The 13,116-nt window shown below is 46.3% G+C and overlaps 1 protein-coding gene across 1 annotated transcript in view; it reads left to right on the forward strand.

Annotated features, from left to right (window-relative positions):
• The window catches only part of LOC139749515 (uncharacterized), an 80,731-nt gene that overhangs the window by 24,185 nt on the left and 43,430 nt on the right, over positions 1–13,116 (forward strand). Inside the window, 2 exon segments of the mRNA XM_071663469.1 lie at positions 8,711–9,806; positions 9,808–9,906. Of these exon segments, the coding sequence (XP_071519570.1) occupies positions 8,745–9,806; positions 9,808–9,906 (1,161 nt within the window). The 5' untranslated portion in view covers positions 8,711–8,744.

A 13,116-nucleotide genomic window follows, 5' to 3' on the forward strand; every position in this document is an offset into this window, starting at 1 on the left:
ACAGTAGGCTCCACCCTGGAGCACCCACGAGACAGTAGGCCCCACCCTGGAGCACCCACGAGACAGTAGGCCCCACCATGGAGCACCCACGAGACAGTAGGCTCCACCCTGGAGCACCCACGAGACAGTAGGCTCCACCCTGGAGCACCCACGGGACAGTAGGCTCCACCCTGGGGCACCCACGAGACAGTAGGCTCCACCCTGGGGCACCCACGAGACATTAAGCCTTCCTTCCCCCCCCCCCCCCCCCCCCCCCCCAGGCACTAATCCCACCATGAAGATGATTGCCAGAATTACCATAATGAGTTGGCGAGCCCGGGGCCAGCCTGACCCTCAGCCACCAGAGTAATTGCAGACCCGTGTGTCACTTCACGCCTGGTGCTCACTATATCCACGTGTCAGGTGTGTGTGTGTGTGTGTGTCCGGTAAACAAACACACACACACACACACACACACACACCACACACACACACACACACACACACACACACACACACACAGAAAGCATTTGACACTGCGCCACATGGAAGGCTGGTAAAGAAGCTGGACATCTAAGAAGGAACATGAATTAGATTCCTTCGATGGAACGAAAATGACCTTGGTGAATGGGAACAAAGGAGACGAAGGTGGCGTGTCGCAAGGCGCGGTTCTGGCACCACTGCTCTTCTTGATCTATATGCTGGAAAGATTGGACTCCTACCTGGTTAGGTTTGCGGATGATGCCAAGGTCATGAGGGACGTGAAACGTGAGGAGGAACTGCATCAACTTACAAGGGGACCGAGATGAATCTAACGTTGATCTGACACATGGAGGATCACATTCAACCCGAGCATATTTTTACAGTAATGAGGAAGAGTCACAGTGAAAGAAGGACTTTACGGACACTCAGTAAAGTTCACCCTTGAAACTGAGACAGACGATACACTGGCATTCTTACACTGCCATAATCAGAGGTATGAAATCAACCTAATATTCAACCTACATCGTACACCCACAACTGTCTGTTCGTATATTCACGACTACTTTACTCATCACAAAATGAAACATTCTTTGTATTCATCTATGTTTCTCAGAACATTTCGCACATGCAGTCCTGAATTTACTGATGATGAACTCTGCAATGTCTATGACACTGGCTATGAATTACAGTATCGCAAACATTTCCTTGATTCAGCTTGAAATTATACTAGAAAGTCTTCTTTTACAGTATCAACCTAAAGAACCATTTATGAACAAAAAACTTGCTAATATTAACCTATTGTCAGAACTTGCTTAACATTCCTGTTTTGTTAAATAATTATCATATTCATGTAATCTTCAGCAATAATAAGACGGTCAGGGAAAATCTTATCAGAAATTCAGTCATTTCTCAGAAGGACTGTGTGAATTATAATCAATGTAAAGTGTGTGTTATCAGTTTTACACTGGTAATCTGGTATGGTTCTTACTACCAGGGTTATACTACATAGAACTAGTGTTAGCTTTGGTCACCAGGTGTCCGTCACACCGGCTTTGGTCATCCAATTAACTGGAGTAGTGATCAGGTTATCACACACAACGACTCAGTAACGGATAGAAATATTGAGTCGTCTCTTATCAAGTAGAGATATCCATATGAATCAAAAAGTTGGCTTATATAGATGAGCTCACTTTATAAGTAAAAGTGATGGTCAGTATATTTGCCAGATTGTAGGTTCACCTGAGTTGTAACTTGAGAGAGAGGTGAGGTGGTCGAGGGTGACCTGTGCCCTCATCACCTTCACCTGTGTCTTAATACATCATCACCTGTGGCCCCTCAGCCCAGTGGCCAATGCTTGTGTAGTATACTCTGGCTTCCCTCTGTCTCTACTACTCACTATATATATATATATATATATATATATATATATATATATATATATATATATATATATATATATATATATATATATATATATATATCACGTAAAGAGGAATGAGAAGTAGTTCGAGGAGGATTATAGAAATATAATGATAGAGTGATGACAAGAAACACGTTATAGATGACCAAGTCAAGCATCACCTTTCACGAAAGAAAAACCTCACACACGCACGCACGACCCAGACACGAACACAGAGTCATGACCACGAATGCAACCACACACACACACACACACACACACACACACACACACACACATCCACATCAAGAAATGGGATATAAAAGTTAATACATTCCTCCCCGTCCGCACTGCACAGGTGCATAATCTTACATGTACTGAGGTAAAGACGTACAAGTGTTAGGTACCTCATAAGGACAAGAACGTATACCATATGGACGAGAGAGAAATTACATTTGCATCATACGGAACGGAGGAACGTCTCACGTACACCTTACTGATACGGAGAACAATTATGTTCACTTTACGGACGATAAGAACATATCATGACCGTCATACGGACGATAAGAACATATCATGACCGTCATAGGGACGATAGGAACATATCAACTCCTCAACTCCCATATCCTTAAACACCTTGAATCTCACAGTCTTCTCTCTGATCACCAGTTATGGCTTCCGTAAGGCGAGATCCACTGATAATAGCCTCTCCCATCTTACTAATGTCTGGTCATCATCCCTGAAAGGTTTTGGGGAGTCAAGTGTAGTTGCCCTTGACATATCTAATGGTTTTGACAAGGTGAGCAACCGGGGTCTTATCTCTAAGCTCACCTCTTTTGGCTTCCTTCCCTCACTTTGCTCCTTCATATCTAGCTTCCTCTCTGGCCGATCTACTCCATGGTTGTTGATGGATCAGCCTTCCCACTTTTCTCCATCAACAGCGGTGTCCCTCAGGGTTCTGGCCTGTCCCCTACACTCTTCTTTCTCCTTTTTTTTTTTTCAACGATTTCCTCTCCTCCACAAATAATCCAGTACACTTATACCCTGACGGCTCAACATTGCATTCATCCACATCCTTTAATTCTGCTCCCTCTTCTCTCACTCGATCTGCATCTCGTCTTGACACAGTTTCCTCAATAAACTCAAACAGGGTATCTCAGTAAGGTAAACAAAATCTTGTTAGGTATAATGACCCCGACACCCAGTTTTTACCCATCTCTCTACGGAAAACTCCTCACAACTCTTGTCTCTCCTTTGACGATTCTATTATTCCACCTGTTGACTTAGTGAACATACTTAGTATTACTGTAAAATCCACTTTATCTCGGAAACCCCACATTACAGGAATAACTAGTTTTGCCTCTAAGGAACTGGGTGTCCTGTTTAGATGTCAAACTTCTTCTCTTTTGAACAGTTGCTCCGTTTATATAAGGGATTGATCCGTCCTTGTATGGAGTACTGCTCTCACATCTGGGGTGGTTCTAGCTCTGCATCCTTACTTGAATGAGTTGAGTTGGCGGTCCGACTTATAAACTGTCCCAGAGAGAGAGAGAGAGAGAGAGAGAGAGAGAGAGAGAGAGAGAGACTCCTCACTCACAGAGAGGTAATGTGTTCTCATCAATACAGCGTGAGTGATAGCGTGAGGGCCGGACGACAACACACCAGGATGACACGAAACACTCGTACCTCAGGTGCCACTCACCAACACTGCAACACACACACCCTCACCATCATCATCACGGGCAACACTGCAACACATGCCACCACCACTGGCAACACTGCAACACACACCATCACCATCATCATCATCATCACGGGCAACACTGCAACACATGCCACCACCACTGGCAACACTGCAACACACACCATCACCATCATCATCATCATCACGGGCAACACATGCCACCACCACTGGCAACTGTACTCCAACACATAATCCTCACAACACTACAACACTCAGTGATAGAATCAATACATGTAATCATCCATCTCAACACATGAGCTTGACGCGAGGTGTGATGGTGTGTTGCTATGACGGAGGCTTGGCAGGCAGTTCACGAGACCTGCTTCATGGAGGATAAATGAGACATTCCATCACAACCACACCAGTGGTTGTGATGAGGAGAGGGAGAGAGTGTGTGTGTGTGTGTGTGTGTGTGTCATGACGCACTCCATCCTCCCACTTTCCTACCGTCATGCCAGACGTAATGCTGCCCCGTGGCACCCACCCCCACAACACTAACCCCATCATTCCCCGTGTGCTGTTATGACCAGCTTGGCTTCCCCTGCTGAGATACACTGGCCTTCACAGAACACCAAGCTCAAGATTCTGGTCTACACCACACCAGGGGCAAGGTCCTGCCCTCCACACCACACCAGGGGCAAGGTCCTGCCCTCCACACCACACCAGGGGCAAGGTCCTGCCCTCCACACCACACCACACCACACCAGGGGCAAGGTCCTGCCCTCCACACCACACCACACCACACCAGGGGCAAGGTCCTGCCCTCCACACCACACCACACCACACCAGGGGCAAGGTCCTGCCCTCCACACCACACCACACCACACCAGGGGCAATGGTCCTGCCCTCTACACATGTACTGCGATTTGAAACCCTAAGTATACTACACCTGACGGTACGTGTGACTCCTGGTATCACACACAACACTAGGTAATACTGCTGAATTTGTTAGAAAACATCTCCTGATGCGGGAGCCATGCTGAGCGTCCGCTAGAACCAGAACTGCCATCTTGAAATTGTAAAGTCTTACACAGGAACACAAACAGCAGCAGATCAAGTACTGAGTCCTTTCAATATTGTTTGTGAATGAGGAAGACATGATAAACATAGAAATTGGAGTAGCAAAAGCAGGAAAGCAAACAGATAACTTAAGGAGATATATTTGAAGACTTTTCATGTAAGTAAAGAGCAGCAATTATTATCAGTCGTGGATTTGAAACCAAGTTTAAGTAAAGTGTCACACGTATGTATGTTGTTTTCACCTCCTCTACCAGGTAGTTCATTACATATGTTAATAGTTGTGTTAAAGAAAGTATACTTCGCCTCGCCTGAGGTAAAATGTTTGTCCACGAGTTTGTATCGGTTAACACGAATGAAAACCAATCTATCTAAGCCTCTAGATAACTTCTTCGACCGAGATTACTAAAACCCTTAATCATTCTGAACACCTGTATCAAATCACCACTTAAGCTTTCCTTCTTTTAAGCTATGTCTAACTCATCCAATCAGCTCTAATACGATTTGTTGTTCAGTCCGGCAACCATCTTGCCAGCTCGACGCTGAGCACTCTCTATCGTATATCATTTTTCTCCAGCCAGTAGTGTGAGCACAGCTGACGACAATATTCAACGTGAAGACGCACCACTGCAGTGTACAAAATGAGGATTAGTTTCTCAGACTATAATTTGCATATCTTGTCTATAATTCATACAATTTGCATATCCTGTCCATAATTCATACAATTCGAATATTTTGTCTATAATTCATACAATGTCGTTCGCGCCCCCCTTTTTTTGCACCTTCAGTGAGCAGCTTATGTGGCTTTAACTCACCACAGATTATCATGGCCAAGTCTTTTTCCCGTCTTACTGTCGCTTGCCTCTTCGTGCTTACTACCGACATGTACAACTCTGCGCTTGTCGATGTTACACTTCATCTGTCACTTGTGAGTCCAGTCCGTCAGTCTGTCTCTGTCAGCAAGCAGACGTTCACCTTCTGCTGTAGCATCTGCGAATTTCGATATCGTACGACGCAACCCGTTATCAAGTGTCATGTTTTCTGAGCCCCGTAACTTGATCTGAGAGCAAGGCGAGAGAGAGAGAGAGAGAGAGAGAGAGAGAGAGAGAGAGAGAGAGAGAGAGAGAGAGAGAGAGAGAGAGAGAGTGATTTGTCAGTGATTTGTGGATGACCTGACCTACCCTGCTGGGCCAGGCAGGGTCGCCTGACCTCCTGTCATCCTCACCAAGTCCCTGCGTCACTGTTCTCATATACTCGGTACGTAACTAATCTACTTCTCTCTCTCTCTCTCTCTCTCTCTCTCTCTCTCTCTCTCTCTCTCTCTCTCTCTCTCTCTCTCTCTCTCTACCATATGCTGATAGTCTCATATAAACTCTCTCAATCTGGACTTATCCCAGTTGGTTCAGATGGAGGCCATCCGTTACCACAGAGGCTTCTGTTCCTATCATAATAGTCTCACACATCTGTGCCAGACATATTTTCCTCCTCCACACAGAGAGTTCCACAGAATTTCATAGATACACAGACCATACATACCCAGGCTCTCAGCTAAGTGGTCTTGCCTTAACTCAGTGACCTCTAAGTTTGAGTTCATTTTCTCTCGTTGGTAATATTGACCTGTCTGTACGAATATTTTCAACATCGTCTTTGTTGAATCCTTTACGTATCATAAAACATTCTGCTAACTTGCCTCGGAGATGCAACTTGCTTAGGGAGAACACATTCAGTTCTCGCACTCAGTTCTCATATGGTTTGTAACGTAAGAAAGGAATCCATTCAGTTGCTCTTCGCTTCACTGATTCCAATCTAATAATATCCCTAATTAGGTGGTGGCCCAGAACTGCACTACGTAACTGAGGTGGGATGTAACTAGACGTAGGTATAGCGGAGGTGACAACTGTGGAAGTGATACCAGGTGAGGTGAGAAGGTAAGGAGGAGATGGAGTATGTTGAAAGATTGTTGAATGTGTGTGATGAGAGGGCGGTAGCCGTAGGATGTTTGGGTGTGGGTGGTATGCACAATATGTGGCAAGGTGACTGGAATCGATGGTTATCAAGAAAGGGATGACTGTGTTGGTAACTGGTTAGTTAGGATTTTCACTGCATGTATGGAGTATGGTGAGGTGCCTGAGTAGTGGCGAAATGCGTGCATAGTGCAGATCACCCCGCGGACATTTCACCAGCGTTCCTTCCCGTAGCAGGGTAACGCAACCAGGACACCCACCTCCATACTACCCCCAGGGTAAGTGTCGAGGATGAGAAGCGGCCCCAGTGGGCGCCTGCCTCCTGGTAACACTGCACGGATGATGTACAACGTGGAGGAGGAGGAGGAGGGAGTGAGGAAGTGTTCTTCAGGAGGGATAGAAAGAGATGAAGATAAAAAAAACAGGGATACTAGAATGACGGAAATGGTTTTGAGAGAGAGAGAGAGAGAGAGAGAGAGAGAGAGAGAGAGAGAGAGAGAGAGAGAGAGAGAGAGAGAGAGAGAGAGAGAGAGAGAGAGAGCTGTAGCCACCGAGAATAGAGCTGAGGGAGGGAGAAACTTTTGTGCCGAGGCACCACAAGTTCTGTCAGGACAATGGTGCGTGGTAGAGGGCGCGTGGTAGAGGGAGTGTGGTAGAGGGCGTGTGGTAGAGGGCGTGTGGTAGCGAGGCATTCACTTAGTTAATGACTAACCGGGGGAGGGGGGGCTGACCGGTGATGGTGGGGAGGGGGGGTAAAGGGGATAGGTACATCGTGTGTGTGTGTGTGTGTGTGTGTGTGTGTGTGTGTGTGTGTGTGTGTGTGTGTGTGTGTGTGGGGAGGAAGGGTGGGGGGAGAGGGATTGAGAGAAGGGGTACAGCATAGGCTGGTGGTCACCCTGGGAGGCGATTGCTATATTGGTATAATGAAGGGAAGTTATGCTGGGGGAGGAACACGGGTGTTGGGGAGCACAGCTGGGGGGGTGGGGTGAGTAGCATGCAGAAGTGGGGGGGGGGGGGGGTATTGTTGGCTTGGGGGGGAGGGGGGGGAAGGACATGGATAGGACAGATAACAGGAGACGTGACGTACCAGGACAAGACCATCTGCTGGGTCACAGTATCCCAAGTTAAGAGTCCATATAGACAAGCTGGTGTAGCAGAAGGCTCGTCCCATCCCACCTCTCCCTACGGAACAACGGCCAGTGGGTCGTTGAGAGCACACCAGCTACTACTGCACAGTACGTGGTAATGTCTATCATGGAGCACGGAGACGGTATACTGACGTGGGAATTTCATGGGAAAGTGTAAGTGGAAACGTGACCGCTAATCAATACTTTATCTGGAGACTCGTGGGAGGAAACTCGAGCAGGATACGAAGAAAATAGTTCAATAGGTAATTACAAGAAGTAGAAATATATGTTTTTCCTTTTTGAATAGAATTATTTACTGATAACTGATGTCATTTAAGTATTTTTTTTTTCTCTTAAAGGTATTCAAGGTCTCATGAACAACATCTTTTGCCAGTTCAGTCTCATGTCTTATACCTGCATGAAAAGAAATTAAACTGGCTACGTTAGGAATATATCTTCCCACAATATGTTGTTTGTTCATTGCATACTGCAACAGTAAAGTCAGAACCATAGCAATCATAGTTGTCTAGGCTGGGAGGAAGGTAAGATTGAATGAAGAGAGATTTAGAATTCTAGAGAGGGCTGACCAAGCTTTGGAGTCTGGATCGTCTAGAACTAAAGGTAGGAAGCATAGCCTAAGCTTGAGAGAGAGAGAGAGAGAGAGAGAGAGAGAGAGAGAGAGAGAGAGAGAGAGAGAGAGAGAGAGAGAGAGAGTGGAGTTGACTATAAGGAATGGAAACAGCAAGACGTGGGGGGGAAACTGGGTTGCGTGTCTGTGGTGGTCTGTACGAGCTGGGATTACCTCGGTGTGTTGTGGTGCCGGGACGCCGCTCGGGAGGATAGATCTGGAGTGGCAAGAGGATGAACAAGAACACCTGCTGTGTACGACTGTGACTGTGTGTGACTGTGTGTGTGTGTGTGTGTGTGTGTGTGTGTAGATACGTCCCTGTTGATCATGACTGTACCTCACATTCATGTGTCTGTCTCTCTCCCCCAGGGTAGATGTGAGGGGGTGGTCGGGGTGAGCACCCATGAGACGCGTCCCAGTCCCCGGTGGACATGGGCGGCCCAAGACTCAACGTGTATCCTCCATGTTCCCCTGCCGTAGCCAGCCTAACATGACACTGGTGGGGGTCAGGTCGGTGCTTACCCCGCGACCCTACTCGGCCCCTCAGGCCGCCCTGACCACCAGGGGACACACCGCAGGCCCTGGTCACGCTGGCCGAGGAGGCCGAAACCCAGAGAACTCCATCAGTGAAGTGGAGGATCTCACTGACCAATCAGATGTTCCTTACTCCTACGCCGGCCAATCAAATGCGGGATACGGGTCGCTCAGCCTATCAAGGGACTCGGGGAACAACACCGTCGACCAATCACAGGACGAGAATGAGAGTCTTTTGGACGTAACGACTGATCTTGTTGAGGACGACCCTCCAGCAGCTGCAGCAGAGGACACGTCCTCCGCGGCGCCCTACAGACTTGTGACTCAGGCTTCCAGGGACTCCGCCGTGGGTTCCAGCACAGACGGCATGACCAGAGACGCTCCAGGCGAACATCATGTCCAGGCTCCTACCCTGGACACTCCACGGTCCGAGAACTCGGCCTTGGATTCCAGCATGACCAGAGACATTCCAGACGACCATCAAGTCCAGACTCCTCCCCTGGACAGTCCACGAGAACTCCTGGAAACCCAAGAAGAGTCACAGGTCTCCTCAGACTCGGAGGACGGGACAGTCAATAGAAATTCCCCAGATGCTGAGACTTTGATCGATAACCAGGACTCAGAAGTGGGCACTGAAGAAGACGACGAAGAAACCGAAGCCTCCAGATCGTCCTTAGTTCAGCCAGACGCAGACGAAGGTGTTCCTGGAAGTGCCGAAGACATCGCTCCCTCAAGAGAAGCCACAACTCACACCAGAAGCTTACAACAACAGGAGGTGACCAGTTACTGTTCTCTCCTGGACCCAGAGGTCCCTCCCACCACCCACCCACTACTGCCTCCGACCATCGTGACCTCTGACCTGAGTGGCAGCAATCAGCGATCAGGGCCCTGCAGGTCAGGAATCAACCTGCAGAAGGTGATCGACCTGCGCTGTGAGTGAGGCCCAGCGAACTGGCCATCTGAACTTGGCCAAACTCGGCCTGCCCTTCTTCCCCTCGGCCGTCCTACTGGTCGATGGCTCCATGATCCACGTGAGTTGATTTATGTTGTTCTATTGTAGTTAAGTGACTGGGTCTGGTTTCCTGGCTTGCTCAGTGTTAACGGCTCTGTGGCCAAAGCGCCCTGAATTAGCTAATTACTTACTGCACTAGGTGAATCCTAACTGTCAACGTGTTGGAAAAGGATTCAAACATTAGTCAATGGCACCCTAACGAGGCTGTTTGCGACAGCGGAAAGAAATCATAAGTTCCTGGATTAGTGTAATGATAGTAGAAGGACATACAGATGTTTCAAAGAGATAAACATAAACGTTGTGTGTAGACGCCCTAGTCAGCCAGCACCTACTGACACTGTCATATACGAGAGTTTACGACGATCCATACAGGATCAAGACACAATCCTCCTTGGGTATTTCATACTCCAGAAATCAAATAGCAAACTAAATCGGGTGTACATTGTGAATTTGCTAGACTTATCATTTTGTCGAAGACAATTTTCTATTCCAAATCGTCACCGAGCAGACAAGGGAAGCTAATATACTTCATATAGTTCTTGCATCCCAGGAGTTCATAGTAACTAATACCCGCTCGTGTTGGAGAACATCTAGACACTTGTGACCACAACATGGTTAAAGTCGACGTAAATATCAGAACCGACTCACCTAAAACCAGTACTATTACCCGTAACTTGAACGGGGCGGATTTTAATGGGTTACGTGACACATTTAAAAGTCTCACCCTCGTTAGTTCGTGCCCAGAGAATTATGGTCAGTTTTTAAGCATCAGTTTATGCACCATCAAGTCACATTCATTCCCATGCACGAAAGAAACAATAAAACCAACAAGAGGATTGAATGTTACTCCCCCAAAATATTGCATGATCTATACGGCGAAGAAATATACTCGTACAAACTTAAGAAATCAGACAATTACCCAACTATTGCAACACAATATAACACAAGGAGACGCGTGAAAAGTCATAAAAAAAAAAAGCCAAGAGAGGATACTAAGTGAGCATTGCAAGAGATAGTAAGAGAGATCCTAAAAGACTTTATAGATATATCAATGATAAAAACAAGTAAGGAATGGGACATGACCTTTAGTAAACGAAGATAGGGAAGCCAGTGTGGATGATGAAAACATAGCAAAAACCCTGATCAAGGTTTTCAGTTCTGTTTCTACACTAGAAAAAAAAAGACAAAATTTTGAGACGATGATACATAGCACTCACACGATACCCGAATTTACCGTCACAGTTAAAAGTGTTAACACAGATAAGTTAGAGACAAATAAAAGTCCAGGTTATAATCGTAGTTATCCAGAAATTATTAGAAACATCAAACACGAAGTTTTTAAAACGTTAAACTATATTTTCAATACAGTCCCACAGGAGTGGAGACTGGCAGACGTCACCCCAATATACAAAAAGGGAAGCCGTGAACTGCCTGGTAATCACCATCCTGTTAACCTCACATCGATCATATGTAAACTTCTGGAGTCGATTATTAGAGATAAGATCGTAGCCTAACCTGAAACAACATGAACCTGATCAATAATACACAACAATGTTTTAGAAGACACAGATCAATAATCACAAGACAAGAGCAATAATCATATATATGTTCATCCAGGAAACATTCGACAAACTTCCCCACGTTAAAATGAGGCATAAATTCCAGGTCCTGGGGATTATTGGTTGCTTAGGCAATTGGACAAAAGCCAGAATACGTGAGTGAGAAGAAGCAGCGAATCATGATGAACGATGAATCATCAGCGTGGGGTCCCCCAGGGATACGCACTTGGGCCTATCCTGTTTATCATTGTTATTGACGATACTGACGTAAGGCTGACTAACTCACGTCTCTAGATTTGCAATACTGTTTCGAATGATGGTTTCCATGAGGTTTTCCAGCTACGTAAGTTGGGCAAATTGGACGAGAATTTACCGGGAAGCGATGTATTAATGTTTTGACTGTCAGTGTTACTTTGGCACATTTCTGCTCTGGCATTTTCCCAGCAGTAAGTGACTTACTGACGAGAATTAGTTAATAGCTTAACTGTCTTACTCTCGTTAGTGTTTCCTGCTCAAGCCTCAATGATGCTTCAGTAATAGGGAATTATACCGTCATCATCTTATTACTGAAAAGCCACTGATTCTCTTGCATGTATGCTCTTCCCAGTAACTCTCAAATGATACCATTCGGGTCATTGGGTAGTTCGAGCACCTACTTCATCTAGTTAGATCCAATGTGGATCACGTAAGCTCGTTCATAGAATCACGAGTGTCGCGTTGATACGGAAGATAAGATACTTGACTCTAAGTCTCTTGTATATGATGGATGACTTGACGTCAATCCTGGTGATTATGTGAGCTAATCCCAGATCAGATTAGCTGCCGTCAGCCAATCCCACGTCCCCTCGGGACAAGTCTCATGACGGCCATAAGCCAAAGAATTTTGTAGAAAGGGATTACCATTACTGGCATCTTGGGAGATTGGGAGCCCAAGAATCCTAACTAATCCCCAAACTGGTGGATTTCCTCTCTGGTGCGCAGGGTCGGGCAGGGTCGGGCAGGGTCGGGCAGGGTCGGGCATGTGATGGAGGTTTGGGATCCGTCTGATTCTGGAATGAAATGGCCAGGTTCGTGGGGGGAGGTTTGGTCGCTGGTGTAGTGACAGGATGAAAGAGATTGGTAGGGACGACGAGGGAGGGTTGTGGAATTCTGACTGTGGCGTGACTGAGGCTTTTTGTTTCCCGTTCGAAAGAGAGACGAGAGAGTTACATACATACACAGACCATACAAAACCCAAGGACCAAGCAAGGTGGTCTAATTCTAACATTACTAAAAATGATGCAATCCTGAAAATGACGGTCAGGGTGAGATCAGCGGTTGAGAAGTTGGTATGATATACCAATTCGTGATGAAAATTGAATAAAAGAATTATTCAGTACCGGAGAGGAACTCAGGGACATCTAAGTTTAAGTCCTTCTCGCCTCTCGTTTGTAGCGACGACGCGACCGTAATGATATTTCCAATAACGACGTTGGTGAATCATTCAAATATCTCAATTTCTTTTTTGTCAACTTCCTTGAAGGCGTCCTTTGCTGACAGAGAACAGAGAGAGAGAAAAAGAGAGAATCAGCAGTATTGTGAAACAGCCACAACCCTGAGGTCTTCATTAACATATTTTGATCCAACCTCTCCATCTCTCTATCTCGTCCGACATGACAAGGACAGACACC

Source organism: Panulirus ornatus, chromosome 7 (genome assembly GCF_036320965.1).
Source record: "Panulirus ornatus isolate Po-2019 chromosome 7, ASM3632096v1, whole genome shotgun sequence".
Classification (NCBI taxonomy): Eukaryota; Metazoa; Arthropoda; class Malacostraca; order Decapoda; family Palinuridae; genus Panulirus; species Panulirus ornatus.